At 45.2% G+C, this 23029-nt stretch overlaps 1 protein-coding gene across 3 annotated transcripts in view; it reads right to left on the reverse strand.

The window, feature by feature from the left end:
* The window catches only part of BMPR2 (bone morphogenetic protein receptor type 2), a 626887-nt gene that overhangs the window by 21839 nt on the left and 582019 nt on the right, over nt 1-23029 (reverse strand). For all 3 annotated transcript variants that reach the window (XM_085648967.1, XM_085648966.1, XM_085648965.1), the window contains 2 exons: nt 21256-21428; nt 9713-10989 (listed from right to left, as the gene is read on the reverse strand). In XM_085648967.1, the coding sequence (XP_085505093.1) occupies nt 9713-10989; nt 21256-21428 (1450 nt within the window). The remainder of the gene's footprint in view (nt 1-9712; nt 10990-21255; nt 21429-23029) is intronic.

Below are 23029 nucleotides of genomic sequence, written 5' to 3' on the forward strand. Positions count from 1 at the left end.
AAAAAATACAATAATACAATAGAAGCAGACGTGCCGCTTCTGAATGGTGCAATAAATCATGTTGCTAATTGTAGCCTTGTTAGACATACTCAAAGTGTGATCTAGAATTAGTCATACACCAATAACAGCACTATCAAATGACTTTAAAACAGCATAATGTCCCGGATATTAAAAAATATTACTGGGCAGCACGCCTCTCAGCCATTAACCAGTGCATCTATCGTGGTGGGGATGACCCCGGGTACAAGATGGACAGGTGGATACACCCAGGTGGTAGCTTCACAAGGGCACTATATTCCAGACGCAACAAATTTCCCCTGACAGGACCCACACAGCTTTCAGTACACATCTGGCACACGGTAAACCGCACTCTAGGGTGGGGCAAAAAACTCACGCATGCCACCCCACTATGGGACTCCGAATTATTGGGCACACTGGGTCGAACTAAGGGGTTTGACAAATGGGACCTAATAGGACTCTCCCGAATTGGTGACCTCTGGGGGAAAAACTGAATGATCACATTTGCTTCACTACAACAGACACACGAGCTAGCTGGATCAGAATATTTCAGATACATGCAGGTTAGGCACTCCCTCCAAGCTAACATCCCGGCTGGGTCCCACTTACCGGAGTCCTCCCCACTAGAGGACAGACTACTCGACGGGCACCTACCGGAAAAAGATATTTCCCTCACATACAAGAAGTTAATACGCAACACCCCAGATCCTCTTACATCATTGAGGGAGAAGTGGGGGCGGGACGGCATGGAATTGGACGACGAGGAGTGGCAGGAAACACTCTCCTCCCCGAAAGAGGTCGCCATCTCAGCAAAACTTAGGCTGGTCCAATTAAAGATCCTACATCGTGTATATCTCTCCGGTCCTAGACTGGTGCAGATTGGCAGGAGCGAAGAGGGGCTGTGTAAAAGAAATTGTGGCCTAGAGGGGTCTTTTCTACATATTATCTGGGAGTGTCCTCTAATCCACAACTTTTGGAAGGAAATACATGAATGTATGAGTGATGTATGGGGGGTAGAAATGCGTCTCGAAGCCAAAAGGTGTCTCCTAAATGTTTGGGAGCCCACAGACCTGAACACCAAAGGCAAACTCTGGTCCACGCTTGGCCAGATGGTAGCTACGCGGAATACTGCTCGCCTGTGGGGAGCAACGACACCACCGACACTTACCGCCTGGAAGACCGACATGGACTGGTATATGATACGGGAGAAAACTGTATATGTGTCACTTGGCTGTCCCCGAAAGTGGATAGTGCTTTGGACGAAATGGAACACCTATCGTGGTAATAGATGTGAGCCCCCATATGTCCCCCCCACCGACGAACCACAGACACCTTGATATGTATAATAATTGCTAACCTGTTCTTCTTTCCCACTGTACTAATGTACGTAATAATTACCTACTTTGCGTAAATGTGACAACTGTAAATAATGCTTTATTGTATGCATTGACCATTTCACCTGCACTGTTTAATAAAGAGAATTTAAAAAATGGCATAATGAATGCCAACTGGCCCTTACAAAGAATAAAGATTTAGCACTTTCACCCGACAGTTCCTGATAAAGTTCGGAGCGGGGGCCCCTCCATGCAACTTGCAGGGGGGCGGGGGGGGGGCTCACATTTCGTTACGCCACTGTGCAGTACTAACATAGTTTGGTAGATACCAAGCTTGTTTCTCAAGATCCCGTCGCACAACCGAGTCTGGTATGCTTTTAGATGCTCCAAACATTATTAACGGGTATAGACAGTCCATAGGATAATATTTTGTGTAGCTTGCGGTCTGCACAAAATAAACTGAATAAAGGTGGGTGGAGGTGCAATCCTGCACAAAATATCTTCAACCTGCACATCTTGGCAACAACCTACAGTCAACACCTTTGAGCTCCTCTCTTGCCACTTTCTTTGACTGCCAGTCAGGTCTCACTTACTGAACATCCGACCCCATCCCAGCTTTCAACAGAGATACTGAATCTCATGTAGTAGCCTCCACACCTCCACCCCTGCTATACAGACTCCTCCAGCCATGCTATCACCATTGACCTCACTTACACCTCTCAACCAAAGGTAATAAAGACTGAGCAGACACCTTACAAACTTCCCACAAGATGCTCGCCATAAAAATCCAACAACTCTGGTAGTCTCATATAACCACGAACACCAATATTTAGACTTTCCTACAATCTCCAGATAAGAGCAGATGCTAAAATTCTGATAAGAATCAGGACAAAGAAGGCCAAAACATGGTACGGTCCAGGTGCTCAACAGCAAATATGCCACTGGACACAAAGAAAGTTAAGACGTACATACTTGCAAGGTGACTGATTCGTTTAAGCAACTGTTTCATTGATAACACGCTCATCACAGACACATATACTACCTAGAACAAGAATGTTGTCAGAAAAACTTTACTATGGTGGCAGAAACAGAGTTCTGACACCTGCTACTAAAGGACTGATAAAGGTAGATGTAGACTAGTTGTCTCCAATTGACTGTGCACCCGACTACAAGCTGGTACCACTGATTATTGCCATACCAGTCAAGTATGGTATTTTCTAAAAATTATTTTATGATTTATTCACCTTTATCTAGCAGAGAGATGAAGTGAATGGTCCTGAGGTACGCCAAGAACCTTTTCATCGAGCAAGGCAGAAACATGTTGACCAGATCCTAATAGGGAACATCCATATCCCTATTCTTACTTACCTGTTTTTAATCTATCCACTGGGAACATGAATAAAGGATTGACTCTGTCAACCAAGAGGTAGTTTTAAACCCATATTTTGATTTTTTTGAACTCTGCCCCTTGCAAAAACCTGCATTGGATGACATAAAACATCTCACGCTCCTCTCCTGCGGGGGAGTTGTAGCCCACACTGGGTACCTTGCGGTCCCAGGGTGGAAGAGGGAACCCAATGATGAAACATGTCAACCTCTGGTGAGTGAGGGTTCTCGTCTTAACACATGTGTGCGTATGACCCTCTACCCACACAAGATAGATCTGGCGAGTAGTGTAGGTACACCATGCGGTTACCCTTTTGTGAGTTCCAAAGTAATCATTATGACATTGAATATAAATTAGTTTTTTATGATGTTCTCTTTTTTAAAGCCTAAGCCTTTTCCCAGAAGAATGTAGCTGCATTCATAGTTTTATCTATAGATGGCTATTGGTGTCACTTTGAGAGGGCAGAGTTTTTTTTTTTTAGACAAAATTCAAGAGGGATGAATTTCATGCATAAATTCAAGAACTGAACCCTTCTTGGGGTTTGACTAAACATTATTCGTAGCTTCTTAAACTAGATCTTCATTATAACACTGTGGTCCAATTTGAATTTAGACATTTTCATGATGGAGGTCCTGATGCTTAAGTACCCAATTTAACTTTGCTTCAACACAACTGCAAATATACTCTTTTTCGGAGTGTTTTCAAAATGTTGACCTTGGACCTACTGTCATGCCCTTGAGGAAGGTAAAAATTGAAGTCTGTGTGCAAGTCGATCTACAAATGCCTCCTATTGCACAGACAAATCCTACGTAGAGATTTTTAACTGCCAACCCTTGCATGATTCCCGAAACGGCTTGAAAATTAAAAATTTGGCAATTTTATTTTACTTGAATTGATCTGTAGCCGATCAACACTTTTACGGCTGGATTCGCCTGCCCTGGCATTCATAGAGCCTGCCAGGTGGTTCATCACCAGGAAGATCTCTTGGTGGCGGTTCAGACATTTTCAGAGGTGCAGAGCCTTCTGGGACAGGGTCTGTGACCCCACACCACACTGTTTGTTGCGGTACCACATGGCGATGGTGTTGTCCATGAGCACCGGTACCAGCCTTTACTTTATGGATTGAAGGAAGGCTTTCAATGCTAAGCAGAAGGCCCTCAACTCCAGAAGGCCGAGATGGAGCTGGGGTATGCCGGGGACCAGAGACCTATGTTGTCCACCTCTCCCAGATAGCTGCCCTAACCCAGAAGCGAAGCATTGTCATCACAGTCAAATCTGGGTGGGGAGGGGTGAGAGGTCCGTCGCAGAACCAACCGCGGTCCATTAACAACCACTTCAGATCGTTTGCAATCTCCTCCGAAACCCAAACATGAGAGTAGAGGTCCCCTTGGCGTTGGGCCCACTGAGAAATAAGACCACACTGCAAAGTCCACATATGTCACCTGTTGTGTTCGACCAGTAGGATAAAAATGGTCATCAATCCCACCAGTCTCAGCGCCGACTACACTGAAATCCAAGACCAAGGCTGAAAGATCCAGATCATAACCTGAATGTCCTGGACTCTATTTCCCGGGAGAAAGGCACAAAATAAAACAGTGTCCAGAATGGCTCTGATGAAGGGAAGCTTCCGAGAAGGTGTCAGGTGTGACTTCAAGCAGGTTGATAGAGAACCCCAAAGATGACAGGTGGTTCGCCTTAGTTTGGAGATGGTTGACAACTGCCTGGATCAAGCTCACCTTCAACAACCAGTTGTCAAGGTAGGAGAAAACAGGCACCCCTGATCTCCGAAGGTGTTCACTGGTAAGATCAAAGGAGAGCACAGCAAACTAAAAAGGCTAGCATGTATGTAGGTGTATAGCCAAGAATCCCCTTAAGATAGAGCCAACCCCATTACCTAATGTGGGAGAGCGAAGGACCCCGTCTTGGTCTCAAGATGGACATCCCGCGAGGGATGTCAGACCACTGCGCGCTGGAGTGTCTGCGTATAGCGACATCAGCGTCTCGTATCAGCATGTCAGCATGGAAGTCTTTTCTCCTCTGGTTTGCTCAATGAAGATGTAGTGCTTATATACCCAAAAGGTACCCTCAGGGGTTCTACCTAGAAGTGTACTATGGGCATGTTGGGCAAGGATGATGACAGTTGTGAACCTTATACAGAATTATTATGCAGAAGATGGTAATCCTGCTGTGATACTGAGAATCTTCATGCATAAAAAATGAGGCTAATTTTCGGAGAAAACCACACAACATTTATGTAGCACCTAACTAGGTAAAAGGTTAGCGCCAGACCCGGTATGTAGAACAATGGTAGGACAGATGTAGGTAAAGGGTCGTGCAACTACCTAGGTCTATACTGGGGTACATTGGGATTCATAACATTCCCATCATGAACCGTAGGTAGCACCGATGGGGATATGGAAATAGGCGTCCTGCAAGTCCATAGACACCATCCAGTATCCAGGTGTGAGGGCAGATAAAACTTGGCCCATGGTGAGCATCTAGAATTTCTCCTCCCAGAGAAAGGCACTGAGAGGGGGCAGGTCTAGACTAGGACAATGGCCCTTCTTGGGAACCAGAAAGTAGAAGGAATAATTACCACTGCCCCAATTAAGGAAGGACCTCAAGACCTGGCTCTTCGGCTGAACCACAGTGAATTGCAACAGTTCTGCAGCCATCAGCCCCCCCACAGCGCCTTGAGACACCTACGGGTGAGTAGTTGCACCACTTGATTGATTGACCACGTCCTACTTCTGGCACTGCTACCGGTTCAAGAGCTCATTTTGCCAAAAGGGTTTGCACTACCTGCCACAAAATTGAGAGATGGTCCACCCATCAATTGTTGGGGGGATGGTGGAAGATGCCGCGGAGGAGAGAGGAATGATAAGGCATATTCCCTGCAGATGATCTGTAGGACCCACCTATATGATGTTATAGCTTGCCAACCCAGTAAGAATCATTGGATCCTGCCTCTCACAGGGTGGCTGTGCTCCCCTATGGTCATGGAAAACAAGTTCATCTGGTGAGGCTGCATGGAGGGCAGTGGACAGGGTGGTCAGTTGGTATCGGTTGCGGTGGGCACCATGGCCTCAACTGTAAAACTGCTGGGTTCCTTGCTAAGGCCAGACCAGCTGCGATACTGAAATAGTGCCTTAAATGTCATCTGGCGCAGCTTTGGTCATGGTCGGACTGGTGTCCACTCAGAGTCGGACAGCACTATGGGTATGTCCCCAACTGGCGCCGATGGATTCGGTACCAGCGTCGAAGTCCCAGGGGCCAGCGTGTCGGTGGTGCTAGAGGCAGGCAAGAGTTGTCATGACAGGCTCGGAGGGTCCAACTTTTGCTAGGGGCTAACCTGTTGGTGGTAATCTAGATGGAAGACTTCTCTGTCCTTGGTGCCAAACGGCGCACCGGAGGGAGTTAACAAGGATTAGAAGTGCCGATGCATGGCTGCACAAAACTCTTCAATCTGTTCTGATGAGGCAGACCTCCCCGGAAACTTGGATTGTGCCAGAACCAGTTGAGGGATTGGCTCAGAAGACGGGTGAATCAGAGAGTGAAATGGAGATCTAAGACGTGGTCCCGTGCCTGCTCAGGGGAATGAGAGTGTGAAAGGGGGCCTGATCTGTGCTTTCTTGTGTTTCTTTTTGGAGTGCCAGGATGATTTGAATCATGACAAAGACCGCCCTCTAGAGAGGCTTTGGTGATTCCTGGAGTAGCAACAGGACCAAACCTTGGCCTTGGGATGCAACTTCGATCGGTCTCGGCAAAGAGTCTCCTTATGTTTGGCAAAGAAAGTTTCACCTTACGGTTCCTGGTTGGCCTTCAGGTTCATTGATGCAGTCACTGCAGGCCTTGGAGTCATGACTCGTGCTCAGATTCCACTGGCACACATGATGGGGATATGTCACAGACATGTGTTTGCAACAGGCCCTGCAGGGCTTAAAACCTGTTATTTGGGGGGGGGGGGGGGGGGGGGGGGGAGGGGGGAAATTTTTTGCACACTGTTGAAAAATCAGAACATATAAGTATCTCTGGGAGATAGAACAGAGAGCTCTGTATCCACATCTGGTGGCACAGAAAGAAAGGAACGGACATCAGCACATGGGAGTGGTGCCTATATGGGACCTGCATCTTGTTATGAGCCCCAATGTACCCCAATAGAGGCCTAGGTAGTTGCATGACCTTTTACCTGCATTCGTCCTACCTTGCTCTACAAAACCGTTCTGGCGCTGACCATTTACCTAGTTATGTGCCGAAAACTAGCCTAATTTATCATGCATGAGGATTCTTATTATGATATCTTAACCCCCTGCCAAGGACATGCACAGCAGGATTACCATCTTCTGTATAATAACTCTGTACAAAACTCAGTCATCGTCATCCTTGAATGACAGACCAGCAGTACCATTACACATACAGGTAGAACCCCTGAGGTTAGTTTTCGGGTATATAAGAACCACATCTTTAATGGCCCACCAGAGGAGAAGCTTCCATGCTGACACGAGACGCTGAAATCACTGCACGCAGAAACTCCAGCACACAGTCGTCTGACATCCCTTGCGGGGTGTCCAACTCGAGGCCAAGACTGGGTCCTTAGTTCTCTCCCATCCGGTAATGAGGTTGGCTCTTTCCTATGGGATTCTTTGCTTTACACCTATATACATTCTAGGTACACTTAAGGTACATTTAGATTGGGTTGCATCTTAGGATGATGCTAGATTACTGTCATGTATTGATATGCCTGCACATATTTACTGTTAGAATTCTAACTGGTAGAATTCTAACTTATTCACTCTGTCGGTGGTCGTCATATTATATATCTGTTTCTGTCTAATGATTGTCGCAGCAAACGTGTTTTATGCTAGAATGACGCTGGTTCAATAAATACTTATTGAAAACGTCCACATTTTTTATTCTGTGTATCTCTCCGAGACAGAGTGAGCACAAGTGCCTGAGCGAAAAGTTTATTACTGTTTCCACGATCCCTGAAGGATCAAGGGTTGTCATGTTCGATAGTTGTCAGAAACTATTTGCTCCTTGGTAAAGTTAGGGGGTTATAGTGACACTGTGAGCTAGCTGGTCTAAAGGCTAACATATCCTGTAGAGGTGTCTGGAATCAGTCTGGACACCAATCCCCTAGTTTATGTTATCTACACATGCAGAACCTATGTGTGATTAGGAACTACACAACAATCTCATTTCTGGAAACAGACGCCCAGCATTACTACTAGAAAGTTCTGGATCCAATCTGACAACTATCAAATATTTAAAAGGTGCAGCTACAAGTCTCCATCAGGACTGTTTTTACCATATTGGCTATGTAATCGTAGCTACTGTACCTCGCATAACAGATGAAACCACACTGCTACCGACACCGGGGTACGAAAGATTATTTTCCTTACTAGTTAAGACTTTGCATCCAAAATTCCTCAATCTCGAACCACAGCCTTGTCATATTGGAAGCTTTAAGGAAATGATAGTGTCAACTAATCTGATATTGATTCCATGAGGAAAATAACAACACAAGTGCATTACTCTAGACAAAGATAAAGTATATTAATTTTAACTCAATGAGTAACTAGAAAGACGAAAATGTGGTATATCTGGCCAGTATTTGGATAATAGGAAGGGATTGTGCTGACCGAAACGTTATTACCAAATATCCACTCATTCAAGCTACAGAAAGGTACCAGAGAAAAAGCAGTAAGGCATGAAACTGCCGCGATAATGTAAATATGTAGCTGGCAATCTACAGCTTATAAATAGATGATATTACCCTTACAAATAGTGAACACGTATAAAAGAGAACCAACAAATGCGACATACACAGCTTAAGATCCAAATACAGAGTATTATGGCTACCTATAAATGTAAAGGAACACAGATACTATTTTTTACAACAGCAGCAAATAGATTGTCACGTGTAGTTATGTTACCACAGATGTGATGTAGGCTGCATATGAGCAGGCGCGGCCCGTGCAGTCAAGAGTGGTGGGGAGGTGGGGTGAGGTGAAGGGGAATTCGACATACGACGACAACTTACAAAAAAATACCATAGATTTCTTTTTTTTTTCTTCAATTTAAATTTCCCTTACCGTCGCATGTCGAATACACCAACCATGCCCCCCCCTCCCCACTGCTCTTACCTGCACGGCCCATGCCTGCATATGAGTAACTGTGAGGTAGTAAGAGATTATGCCAAGTTCACATTTGCTACTGCTAATGGAAAAGAATGTTGAAGAACATTTTCATTTAAAAATGAACTTTTCCATCTCTCCAATCAGCTAAAAGTTGCCACACGCAGGCAACATAACTGAAAACAAATTAGCAACATAGCAAGCTCTGAAAAAGCGTGACCAAGTGTAGTTCCCTCCATCATTCTACAAGGAAATGGTCTACATGCACAGCTAGAGTGCAGGAAGGTAATGGTAGGTGAGCAGAAGCAATGTTTGACTTCTAGTTTTAACACAACTTTTCATAAAGGCAAAACATTTATATTGCACTACCACACCAAAAAGCGCAGCCTAAGCTGCTAAAATGTAATATGTAGGATATGGCTCACCACAACAAAAACAATGTTAACAGGCTCCTCCCTATGTGCTTACTGTTCTGTGATAGATTTAGCACTTTACATATTCTCAAGTTAAAATCCGGCTTCCAGAATTACTCATGTAGGATCATGGGAATCATTCTCAAGATGCAAAAAGCACATAAAACATAGTTTAAGCACATACCTGTGGTTCTCACAAGATTATAAGTAAATTACTAAAACATTTCAAGTATCTATTACAGATGCTCGGGTTTAATGTCAAATCATTCCCCCCAACCTTAGTTATGTCACCCAACCTAGTCAACACGCACATGCATTAACCTCATAATCTATCATACTATATCCGAAAACCTCAATGGCATTTTACAAGCTATATACTGTGAAAGACAAACCATGATTTCCTCTAGCAACACTTGCACTTACACTGCATAATATTGCTATCCAATATGTTGGTAGCCGATAAATCCAGTGAATTTGGCCTCCTTGCTCTTCTTGTAGGACACTGCCTTAATTCGGGTGTAATGTTCTGTACTGCAGGAGCAGCGGGTTCTTGAATTGGACATGAATTACTGTTGTTGTTATTGGAATTTGTTCTGATGTTATCCAAAGGACGTTCCCTTCTGTCCCCTAAACGATCCAGAACACCCTCATCGTGGCCCACCTGCTGCTCCCTTCTAAGTAAAGGCTCATGCTCATCAGGGCTTGAATTAATATTCAGCCGGCTGTCCTCGCCGCTAAATTGATTCTGCAACATTTCTGGGCCTCGGTTTGCAGCAGTGTTATTAGTTTGGCCCACTGCCACTGCACTGTTGGTGTACTGGGCTGCTGAGGCATGCGAGTTTACATTGTGGATTCTGCCTGCCACTCCGTTTGTGGTGACAGTCACTACATGGGGTTCTGCAGCATTGATTGTGTTCAGCTTGGCTACTCCAGTCTCCACTTGTTTCAGGTTAGATTTGTGCTTGCTGCCAAATTTAAGCCTTGACTCCTTTGAGTTTTTGGTGTTCAAGGGTAGGCTGGTAGGCCTTTTAGGAAGGTTTTGCTGCTTCGGCAGAGTATACATTTGAGCTGATGGGACATCTGGAATCAAGCATGCTTGGCCATTTACAGTTTGTGGGAAGTCCTGCTGGCCAGTGCCATCTACAGCTAACTTTATTAGGGGGTAAAGCAAGCTGGAGCTGGTAGTGCTGATTGGGTCTGGCCCACTGAACTGCTTAAGAGAGTGTTCCATCAAATTCTCATCAGAGCTCTCCTTTAGGTTCTTGTCCACTTCTTTTGGGTCCAGCTTGTTTGTCTCAAGGTCCTCTTCTGTAAGCTGAAGACAAACTGGGGTTGGACCCCTAGACTGGAGCATATTAGTAGCATGGGGGATGGATTCTTCAGAGTAGTGCATCTCAGATATGGTTGTCATCCCTGTGCTTGGTGAAAGACCTGTTGTGTTGGTGGTTGTAGTGTTGGTAGATAAGCTTGTTACACTGGTCTCTGGGCTGGGGATACGAGCCTGTGCTTGTTGACGCTCATAGTTTATCGAATTTCGATTCTTTTCCCCTGCAGTAGAGGGTGTGCTGGACACTGAATGTTCAGAGGAAATGTTCTTTACAATGCTGTCAGCATGGAGCATGGAGTCCTCGATATAAGATGAAGAGGAGTAATCTGGGTATGGTCCAATCTTTGGGACCCGCCTGCTGTGTGACAAGTTGCTTCAAAAGAAAAGACACAAAAGAAAGTATTACATTTAGAGCATTTTTACCAAAAAAACGTTACAATATATTTAATTGTGCACATGAATTAAACACTTTTATACATTAATTTAGCATCCATCAAAAATATTAGCTTGGCAGCCCTGGGGACACAAGTCAATACCTACACAATATATAAATGTTTGGGAGCCATGGATCATGCCTTTAATGACATAGTAAAAATTGGAATCTGGGCCTATTCACATCTCTGTTCAGACCACCAACAATGCTAACAAAGAAGAAATGTATGAATAGTTGGGTGGTTACAAGGAGAAAGTGGAAATTGGAACAGGAGAGTGTGAAAATAGTGGAGACAAGAAATAGAGAACATTATTGGCAAACTGGGAGCATGCAAACGAGTAATCTAAATCAGAGGTGCAGCCCTGAACCAAGGAACAATAAAGCCAGGACAGGAATATGGCGAGCAGTATTGAGAGGTGAACTGAAATCAGATTGCAGAGATTGCAGAATAAATCAGGAATAGAGAGAACATGATAGCAAGCATGAAACTAGAAGCTGAAATATATTACTTTAAAAGTAAGAACACTAAATATGTGATGTAATAAGGTTAAAACTTTAGAATCCACCCACCTGCCAAAGGGGACTTGTACAGAGCCAGGTAAGTAAAACAATGTTATTAACCTTCCAGTACATACAATTACTGGCTGAAGTACAACAGCTGCCGAACCCAAGTATATATCGGAATGGCCAGGCACTGGAACTGACATAGGGAAATGGAACACAGTGTATTTTTGCTCACTAAAGGAAAGAATGGCTGCTGTTGAATGTGTGGGAGGGGGGTGTTTGTGTGTGATGGCATTACCTTCTAACTTCTGAAACATAGACGTAGTGGGGAAGCATCTCATGTCATATTTTCACAAGGGGTCCCCTCAGAGTCTGAAAATGTCTTAAAGCATTTATGAATCATCCTCGAAAAGATATTGCTGTAGGTTTCTGCCCTTAGATTTGGTTGTGGGGGCACAGGGGCAGGTTGAAAGAAATCTCTTAAAACACTACCCTTTTTCATCATCTGCAGGACCACTAGTCCAAGGTTCGTTTTTCTCACTCCCCCAACCTGCTGCTCACAGCAGAACATGCTTGGGGGGAGGAGGGGCATGAAAGCAGCTTTCCCTGAGAAGAACATGCTGAACCATTAGCAGCTGTTTTATGTTTTGCCTGTCCTATGCTACCAGAAGGTGTCCTGTGCTGTGACTACCCCCGGAAAGACAAAGCCAAGGCAAACACAGGCCTGCAAGTATTCTGAGACACTGATTGAAAGTGTTGTGCAGTACTTATGACCAAACATTATCACACCATCTAACAGCATATCTAAATATAATAGATTCACCGCATGAAGAAAATCCTGCCAACCCAAGTCAGAAATGATGCCTCACTGTTGACGAAACTATGATTAGACCAGATTGTATGAAATACTCAATGCCATCAGGCACTGACTGCCACAACACCATAGCATGTTCCTGTAAAAGATCCACTGCCTTTTTACGAGTTGCAATAAGAAACACTGCTACCCAGCTAAAGTGCACTCACTAATTTGAAAGCAAAATACTTCAATGTAAAAACTTTTTTTTACTATTGCATCCATTTTTATAGACTTGCTGTCCAGTAGCTAAGTGGGAAGCGTAGGTGTCTCAATCTCCTCTTACTCCTGTGTAGTTATGTCAAGACACCTTAACAACATGCACCTCAGGTCTAGACACCTTAACAACATGCACCTCAGGTCTAGACACCTTAAAAACATGCACCTCAGGTCTAGACACCTTAAAAACATGCACCTCAGGTCTAGACACCTTAAAAACATGCACCTCAGGTCTAGACACCTTAACATGCACCTCAGGTCTAGACACCATAAAAACATGCACCTCAGGTCTAGACACCATAAAAACATGCACCTCAGGTCTAGACACCATAAAAACATGCACCTCAGGTCTAGACAACATAAAAACATGCACCTTGTGTCTAGACACTATAGAATGAATGAATGAATTCGGATTTCTAAAGCGCGGGTAGCTGCCCTGAGGCGTCCAAGCGCTAAGCATATCTCTGAAGTTTGAGTAAGGAGGAAGGCAGATTCAGTACCATGGTTATGTGGTGAACAGGAGCGTTTTCAGCTGTTTGCGAAAAGAGAGAATGTCGGGGTTTGATCTGAGATACTGGGGTAGGGCGTTCCACTTTTTAGCCACATTGAAGGAGAAAGAGCGGCCTCCGGATCTTGATTTCTTTGTTTGCGGTACAATGGCTAGATTTGCAGAAGTGGAGCGCAACTGTCTGGTGGGTATATAGGGTGTGATGAGAGGGAGGTTGATGGTCGGGCCTTGCGACCAGAAAGTCTGGTGTGCGATGCAGAGTGATTTGAAGTCTACTCTTTCCTTTACAGGGAGCCAGTGCAGTTTCCTCAGTCCGAACTTTACTGAGGATCTGCGAGGGATTTGTAAGAGTGTTCTGGCTGCGCAGTTCTGTATTAATTGTAGTTTGCGCAAGGTGAAGTCGGGAGCTCCGAGATATAATGCGTTTCCATAGTCCAGCCGCGATTGGATCAGGCCCAGGACTACGGTTTTTCTTGCTTCAAAGGGGAGTAGAGGCAAAATCTTCCTAATGACTCTCAGGATACCAAAACAGGTGGCAGAAAGTTTTGTAGCCTGTTGGTCAAAGGACAGGGACCTGTCGAGCCAGACACCAAGGCTCTTAATGGCGTCTTTGGGTGTTGGGGCCGGACCTAGGCTGGTGGGCCAGAGATTGTCTATGGTCGATGGTAGAATGTGACCCAGGAGCATAAGCTCTGTCTTGTCTCCATTAAGTTTGAGACAAGACTTGGTCATCCAGCGTTTGACCGTATCCAGGCAGCCTGCAAGATCTACATTTGCCGACGTACCGCCCGCCTGTGCCAGGGAGACCACCAGCTGGGTATCGTCCGCGTAGGTAATGATCTTGATACCGAACGGACGGACGATCTCAGCCAGTGGCCTCATGTAGACGTTAAATAACGTCGGCTCAATGAAGATCCCTGTGGGACCCCACATCCCAGAGGCTTGCTGGAGGAAGTGACATTGCCCTCAAACACCTGGAAGGATCTTTCACTCAGGTAGGACTTGAGCCACTCCAGAGCTCTGTCAGATATTCCGGTGTCCAGGAGACGCCGCAGAAGGATACCGTGGTTAACGGTATCAAATGCGGCGCTCAGATCGAGGAGGATGATTGCCACCGATCCTCCCCGATCTAAGATTCTCCTGGACTCCTCTGTGACTGCCAGCAGTGCCGTCTCGGTCCCATGCTTGGGGCGGAAGCCAGTCTGGGATGGGTCGAGAAGTTGGTGTTGTTCGAGAAAAGTTGTTATTATGCTATTTATATGTTTCTCCAGGATCTTGGCTGCCCAAGGCAGCAAGGAGATCGGGCGGTAATTGTTGAGGTTCTTGGTGTCAAGATTTGGTTTTTTAATCAGGGCCCTCACCATAGCCTGCTTCCATGCTGCTGGTACTATGCTGGTGGTAATCGAGGTGTTGAGTACTTCAAGCAGTGTGGGGAGGATGGTTTGAAACGCCGAGACTAGAACATATGGGGGTGCTGGGTCTCTAGGGGAACCCGACTTCACCTGGCGCATGAGGAAAGTGAGGTGATCTGCCTGCAACTGGGGGAATTCCGCCAGCACCGGGGGGTGATTGGGTGGGTAATCTGCCTGCAACTGGGGGGATTCCGCCAACACCAGAGGGTGATTGGGTGAGTGGATTTGAGGGGGACAAGGGGCTGCTTTAATCAGAGCAGTCTGGTCTGTAGAAGGGAAGGATGAGTATATAAGGTTAATTTTCTGAGAGAAGAAATTAGCCAGGTCTTCACAGCGGAGCTCTGGGTGCTCCGTTATAGACGGGGGTGTGGGGAGGGTGATGAGGCTTTTTACTATTTTGTATATCTCTTTTGAGCTGGAGCTAGCCTCTGCAATCTGGTTGGAGTAGTATGAGGATTGCGCACTTTTTATGTCTTTTTTGTATGACCTGATGGCGTCTCTGTAGATAGTTTTATCTATTTCCGCGTAACCTAGTCGCCATTTACGTTCCAGTCTCTTGCAAAAACGCTTTTTCTCCCTTAGTTCGGTGGAGTACCAGGGAGCTGAAGTTCTGGATCTTTTAAAAACTGTTTTCTTCAGGGGGAGCGTGGCGTTTAGGGAACTCAGAATCCATTCATTGAATGTTTCATTGGCCTGTGAGGGAGTCTGACCGATTGAAGGAATGGATTTTTGTAGTTCTTGGGTCCACTGGGCCAGCGGTATTTTAGACCAAATTCGAGTTTCTTGGACAGTGGGTGTAGAGGGTATAAGTTTCTCTGTTGTCCAGAGCAACGGGACTAAGGCATGGTCTGTCCAGGGAAGTGCTATGGGGGGACGAGCCTTCAAATGTGTGCAGTTGCTGAAAACTGGATCCAGCAAGTGGCCTTTCGTATGCGTAGGAGATGAGACCAGCTGGAGCAGCTGCAAAGCAGAGAGGTCCCTACTTAGTTTGTTGGCTATGGAATTATTGGGGTCGTCAAAGTGTATATTGAGATCACCCAATAACGTGTAGTTGGAGGGCGATAGGGCCAGATCGGCGACTAGTGGTGGCAAAGTTTCATAAAACTGTTTGGGAGTGCCTGGTGGACGGTATATAAGAGTCCCGGAAAAGCTCAAATTGGGAGAGAAATCCAAAGTAAAGGACATACTTTCACATTCCGGAAAGGGGTTGGGAGTGCAGCGACAGGTAAAACAATCTTTAAAAATGATGGCTAGTCCGCCCCCTCTGTCAAGTTCCCGGTCCAGTCTTACAATTTGATATTCCTGCCCCAGGATTTGGACCAACTCGGGGTCAGAGTGAGGGGTTAGCCAAGTCTCCGTTAGAAAGAGAGCGTCTGGTTTTTCCTCTTCGATTAATAGGGAAATCTCTGTGCAGTGTCTAGGAAGAGACCTGCAGTTCAGCAGGAATAGTCGAAAAAGTTGTTGGTTTGGTGTAGTGGGTTTAGGTTTGAGGTGAGTTTTGCAAACCTTGCATTGGGACGGTAGGTCTAGCGGGCCATATTTATGAGCGCAGGGCAGGATTCCCTGAGAGCTGATGGTTCTGAGTTCCTCGGAGGCATAATACCGAGTTTGCGTGACGAGAGAAGTAGGGGTTATGGCCCCTGGTCCCGGCCCGTCGCGGACGGGCGCAGACGGGCTTGCCTTAGGCGCGCCTTCGGCAAGGTGCAGAAACATGCACCTTGTGTCTAGACACCATAGAAACATGCACCTCGTGTCTAGACACCATAAAAACATGCACCTCATGTCTAGACACCATAAAACTATACAAACACTATAATGTCCTCTGAGGGATAACAATATTCCTCTCTCAAAGCAGATATATAAAAATTGGCTCCACACAGCGTGGTCGCCGATTCTGGCACTGAAGAAATAACAAAATGGCACTCCAGTGCCTCACCTACAACACCTGCTGCCACTCCTTGCTCCAGTGTCAGATGTTTCGAGTTGTCTTTCCATACGTTCAACAATAGTAAGCTTGTGTAGGGTCAGGTAGCTCCAACATCCATGGTGCTGCAAACATGGATGCCAATTGTGCAACATGCAGACTGGGGGCTATGATGTCTAACTGCTCTCTCAGTTGAATCAACCATCATTTTATAACGGATATGAAAGTCTCCAAAAAGCGTGATGTGGGCATCTGTGACTAGAGCTGGGGCCTCTTTTTCACTGGACTTGGACTTTTCTCTCTGACTCTGGACTGGGCTCCAGCTTACTACCTAGGTTCCGAGAGGGCATCTGCAAGCTGTAACTTTGACCTAGCATTTGCTAAGTTTGGGTGTAAAGTCAACATCTACATGGCCCCGCTCGCAGCCATCGTCCACCAACACATCCTCAAAATCGTATCCTACGCCAACGACACCCAGCTCATCCTCTCCCTCACCAAAGACCCCACCACTGCCAAACTCCACTTCCAGAAAGGAATGCAAGATGTCGCAGTCTGGATGACCAACAGCTACCTGAAGCTCAACGCCGAGAAGACAGAAGTCCTCGTCCTCGGTACCACCCCTTCTGCATGGGAAAGCACCTGGTGGCCAACCGCCCTCAGAAGCCAACGTTCCCCCTCAGACCACGCCAAGAACCTCGGTATTTTACTCGACTCACCATGAACCGACAGGTCAACGCCGTCACCTCCATCTGCTTCAGCACTGTCCGCATCCTCCGCAAGACCTTCAAGTGGATCCCCCCTGAGTCAAGGAAGACAGTCACCCACGCACTCATCACCAGCAGACTGGACTATGGAAACTCACTCTATGCCGGCATCAACAAGTCCCTACTCTACAAACTCCAGACAATACAGAACACCACCGCCAGACTCGTCCTCGGCATCCCCCGACACAAACACATCAGCCAAAACCTACGAAGTCTCCACTGGCTCCCCGTGGAGAAAAGAGTCACATTCGAAATCCTCCCTCATGCCTACAAATGCCTACACAACAGACCCAAATACCTCAACGACAGAATCAACTTCCACGTACCCAAAAGAAACCTCCGATCTTCCAACCCCGCACTGGCCGAAACCCCGCGCATCCACAGAGCCAGAGCAGGCGCAAGATCCTTTTCTCACATTGCAGCCAAGACCTGGAACGAGCTACCGGCAGACATCAGACGCGACCCCTCCCTGAACACCTGGCTCTTTGGCTAAACAGATCTGCGGACCCCCCCTCAGCGCCTTGAGACCCTCACGTGTGAGCAGCAAGCTTACAATTCCCTGATTGATTGAGTACCATGGCCATGGATGCTTGACACCTATGCCCTGTGGCTTCTAAGCTGGACCCAGAGCCTGGCAAAAGGTTATGCCCTTCCATGTCCCCACACAGTGCCTTGAGAGCACAAACCCACACAAGAAATCTAACCTTAAGTTCTACACCTACCGATCACTGATCATGACTTTACAGTTGATATAATTGTGAATCTCAAAAAAACGACATCAGTAACATCAATGATGATGTGACATCAATGTGAGCACTCAATGGTGAAATAATTAGGGAACTAAGTAAGAATTTCAAACAAACTCACAGCACTACTTTGTCTTTTCAGTACCTTTTGCATTCAGCAGCCTTTTTGTTTTCAGTTTGCTCATGGTATTGTCTATTACTATAAGAAAATCAATGGTTGTGTGCTTCGTATGTTTAAGGCTGCAGTTTTGCTGATGGAGGGGAGTCAATATGCATGTTTATAATTATGTGGACGACTGGTAGATAGAAAAGTGAATGGCAGATTGCATCAGCGGGATAGATTACTGGCTGGGATACCCATATGTTGAGATTGGAAAGAGCTGGGCCCTTGGAGTAATAAAGGAACATGGGTGTATTTTCCAATCCTAAACCCATGCCAGTGACGTGACTGGCACACTGTTACAGGGGCAGAAGCTGAAACTCCTGCCATTCACTATTTCTAAAACATTATTGTGGTCTGTACCAATGCAATCTATCTTTGATTCCCTGGGAAGAACCATGGGTTATCAAAAACAAAAAACTATTATGGCTTGAGTGCACTTTGGAGATCTCTGACCCAGACATAAGGGGACCTTAAAATGACTAATACTACCCTCACAAATTGAGCACCCCATCTCAAATTGTCAAAAAACCTCAGTTTAGCATTAATCTACTGTTTACTCTGAAGTGCATATTTATTTTTCAAATGCAAATGCACTCCAGGGAAATCTGTCCCAGCTCCCAACTACAATGTCCTAGTTTGGGATTTCAACTTTTTCACTGCTCGCGCCACTCCTGTTATTTCTCCCATAAAGTATTTGTCTCTAGTTCCTTGACCACTTGTTCGTTGTTGGGTTCTTTGTCATCAGTGTGTACAGTTTTAAATGGCTCAGGCAGCATTGTTTTGGCTGCAGTGAGGGGACAATATTGATGAGGCATCTTTGTGGAACAAGAATTTTGTTGCCCTTCCACTTCTTTAAAGGTGACACAGAGGGAATGGGGAAGTAAAAAACGAAACACTATAGGGGTCTTCCTTGGGAGAGTTCAAAAAGTGGGATAGGAGGTGGCACATCTATAGAGCAAAATGTACACATGTAAGGAGATGAAGCAAAACGGACATCTACAGTCAGAAATTGACATCAGATAAAATCAATGTGATTATTCTCATGTCAACCAAAAACATTTAAAAACAGTACAGGGGACAAGATTACTCCTTAAGTAAGTCATTAGCCACATATAAATACATAGAACCTTCTCCCAGCTATAGTTGAAGTCAGCGAGGTGGTGAGTTAGGTAAATGCTCAAGACTGAGCAGGTGTCTCTCCAAGTCAAAACTACCTTTCTTATGCTGGGCAAGACGGTACCAATTTGGGACCAGAATCTCGGTGACCTGTCAGCATCTTGGTCTTCTCCTCATGTGCTTGCATTTCGCCATTACTGCTACAAAGTCAATGGGTGTTGTGAGCCATCGTTTGCATCTTTGTTAATGCTGTTAATGCAGCTTGCCAATTCAGAAGGGCACTGTCACTGTCTGACACAGTCCCCACTTTGGATTAAGCCTGGGCAAGCTTGCCACCACCAGGCTTGGCAGCAGACGATCTTCAATCTGTGAGGTGGAGGAATAGAAGTAGGTGCACGATATTCTTATTTACAGTCAGCTACGGTCATCAAATCTGACAAGCCCTCCCCGCCCTTGGGCTGGCGTGATGGGTAGAGATGTAGATCTAGTTGTGAAAGCTTCAAGATTTAGAGGACATCTTTGTCATGGCCAGCCAGCATCCGGGTGAATTGCTTTTGAAGCATATGTGGAAAGAGGTGTTTCTCCAGGGTACAAAGAGGTGGCAATAGGGTCTACAGGACCTCAAAAGTTCGCAGCACAAGACTCCTTCAGGGCACTTGCTGTTGTGAAATGGAGATTAGGGCAGGGGTCCTAGATATGGCAGGGGATTGTTTGAACTAGCGCCTTTATTTTTACAGATGAATTGTTTATAGGTGGGTGCTTGCTGCTTGAAAGGTGATCTTTGGTGGGTATATATGACTGCACTGCATACATATTTTCATGAATACAGGACATAGGAAGCAACCATCTTGGTTGCCAGTTTTGTAATGCATTCTGCATTAATTGGGTAGTTGTTTTGTTGAGCAAGCCCACTGTAATTGGTAGAGGCCAATTTGATTATGTATTTTAATGTCACACAGAGTGCTACTGGGAGCTTCTCTTCCTTTTGGAACAGTCTATGGTCAAGCTGCTAGAGATGATTGGCTTAAGAAAGCTCATGGCCAAAGCTGCATGGTCTTCATGGATAATCAAGCAAGAAACACGCAAGTACAAAAGGGCAAAACTCTCTGGGTAACCTTTCTTTCAGATTACCAAAATATATGCTAAACCTACAGACATATGGATGAGCAATTACACTGCGAACAAAAGTCAAACTGAAGGACAGCAGCATCTACAACAAAATAGAAGCAGGCAAGCGCTCAACTAAACATGGGGAATAAAAAGGAAAAACAAATAGGTTGTCAAAGATTATCTCAAGTGAGTTGAGGGATCGCTTTTTAATTAATTTAGTTTTTTTTTAAAGAAGATGTACTTATCGGCCTAAGAGGCATTTAAGGGTTTCCACCACAGCTCAAAGGCAAAATCTAAAGGTGACAAACGAAAGAGATGCTCCTCATCCTAGCATTTGTGACAGTCCATGGCTCTACGCGTCATTACTTCTTATGGCATATACAAATAAAAGCAATGAGCCCTGAAAACCTTCACAACGTAAGTTCAAGGGAAACACCTTCCTAAAGCACTACGAGACGACCTTCCTTAGTTCCATCACTTCTCAGGGAAACTTCTTTAAATTTAAGAACCTGTGCAGATAACTTGCACATGACCCAAACTATTCTTCCATCCCATGCCCTTTGGCTTTAGGTCAACGTAATTTCATTCTATCGCCCCCACATATCACGTCTTTCTAATTTAACATAAGAATTTTCGAACCAACCACAGACTGTACTCTATCCATGCCATGAACAATGTTTAATTAACAAATAAATATACACATTTCCACCTGTATCCACTACACAAACAGTATATTATAAATTACATGAACTGACCCTGAAGCAATACTTTAAACCATAGGACAACTGGCTTTCTGGTAGCTTCACCTTTTGTGAAATGGACTGCCTATTTAATAGAACCCCAGGTTAATGCCTAAAAAAACACAATTTGTATAATTCTTGACTCACCGCTCATTCTGCAATGCAGTAGACATTGGATTGACAGTAGGGCTGACAGATTTGTTTCTTTCCCAGATCATCATAAGCTCTGCCATTCTCTCCTCTGCACACTGAGCAGTTAGACGTGCCTCGGCATCCTGATCCCAGCAGTCATCTATCGTCTCCTTTAGTGACCGTACAGCCTGTAAGAGAAAATGTGCATGAAAATACAATTTCCGCCTTACTGTCTTCGAAGACATTCAGCTATTTCAGAGTTCCTACTGAATTAAAACCGTCTAAGCATCATTACATAATAAAACACATTTTCAAATTTGTCAAATAAAATGACAATCTGCTACTCAAAAATAATTAATAAGCAACAATCCATTCATAATTAGGAGACCATTGTACTGTTTGTTATTTATTTCCCTTAATATTTTTATAAGATTAACTGATGAGATACTCAAGTGAAATTCAATGATTAAGAGAAACAAATATAGGGGTAGAATTATGTTTACAAGTAGTGAATTTAAATTCCTCAACATGTCTAGCCTTTCCCGGTCTTTCATTTTTCATAATGCATCAACGGTCCTAAAAAAAACCTGTTACACCACACGTACTGACTCATTCTTTCCATACCTTTTCACACTAGTTGTTTTACATATTTTGTTTTACACTGCATCTACTCAAAGGCATCAAGTCAGATCAAATGAGGCAGACTTTCATGACTTCTTGGGGGTAGGGAGTGCATAAATACCGCCCTCTTGTTGGAGATAGGCCAAAAATATCTTAACTTCATAATGGTTCCCTATCCAAGTGTTTTATCATAGTTCTGTTTCTTCACAGACCTAGAACTCTATTTCTATTTGTGCACTATGCCTTCTTTAGGTTGCTACTATTTTTGTGGAAATTCACCACTAGCAAATCCCCATTTCAAAGATGGTCACTCAAAGTTTCTGACTAACAACTGTAAAGTTACAATTTACCTCTCAATACTCACATTTTTCCTAATTACAATCTAAATTAGATACCTCATTGTTTTTGTAGGCCACTCTTTTAAGTAGTTAAAAAGTGGACTTTAGAAAAACACCAATTTGTAACACTCCAGACAGAAATAATTTATCAGCAACAATAATTAGTAGCTTGAATTTGGTGATATGACGTACATAGACCCGCCATCTATAGCTGGGTCTGGAACTGTGAGTAGTGCTGCATGTATTTTTTTAAAGACTGTAATGAATGCAGCTTATAGTGGGCCACTACACCAATCTAACCGATTACCAATCGGCATCAAAGGATTACACCTGCTTCGCGACTGACTCGAATCCTGAACTGGTGCGTACGACCAGTGCAGAGCGGCGCCGGGTGCAGGGGAAGCAGCCTAGACGCAGTGAGTGATCCGGGGACTATAGTTGAAGTGCTGCCGCTTAGAACACCGACAGAGGTGGACTGGCCCAGGCAACTCCAGACGGCGATAATAACTTTGCTTCCACCAGCAGGCATCCCGGCGGCAACATCCCCGGGACACCGCGTGAACCAGCAGAGTCCTGAGCCTGGGGCAGAAAGATAGTGACTGATCCCTCAGAGCCCACTGAAGGCCCCAGCGATGGCAGAAAGCCGGGAACAAAGCACCGTGACAGGCACACAAGCAAGCGCCTAAGGAAGGCTCTGCCACGCATCTTATTTGGCCGGAACGCTACTGGTAGGCAGAGACACATCCATAGCCCCAGCGAGGCCCCCCCCCCTCAATACGATTGTGGATTGGACACTGCGCGTGGTTGGCTCGGGGCGCTAGCTACCCAGC

The sequence above is a fragment of the Triturus cristatus genome, chromosome 3_2 (assembly GCF_964204655.1).
Source record: "Triturus cristatus chromosome 3_2, aTriCri1.1, whole genome shotgun sequence".
Lineage (NCBI taxonomy): Eukaryota > Metazoa > Chordata > Amphibia > Caudata > Salamandridae > Triturus > Triturus cristatus.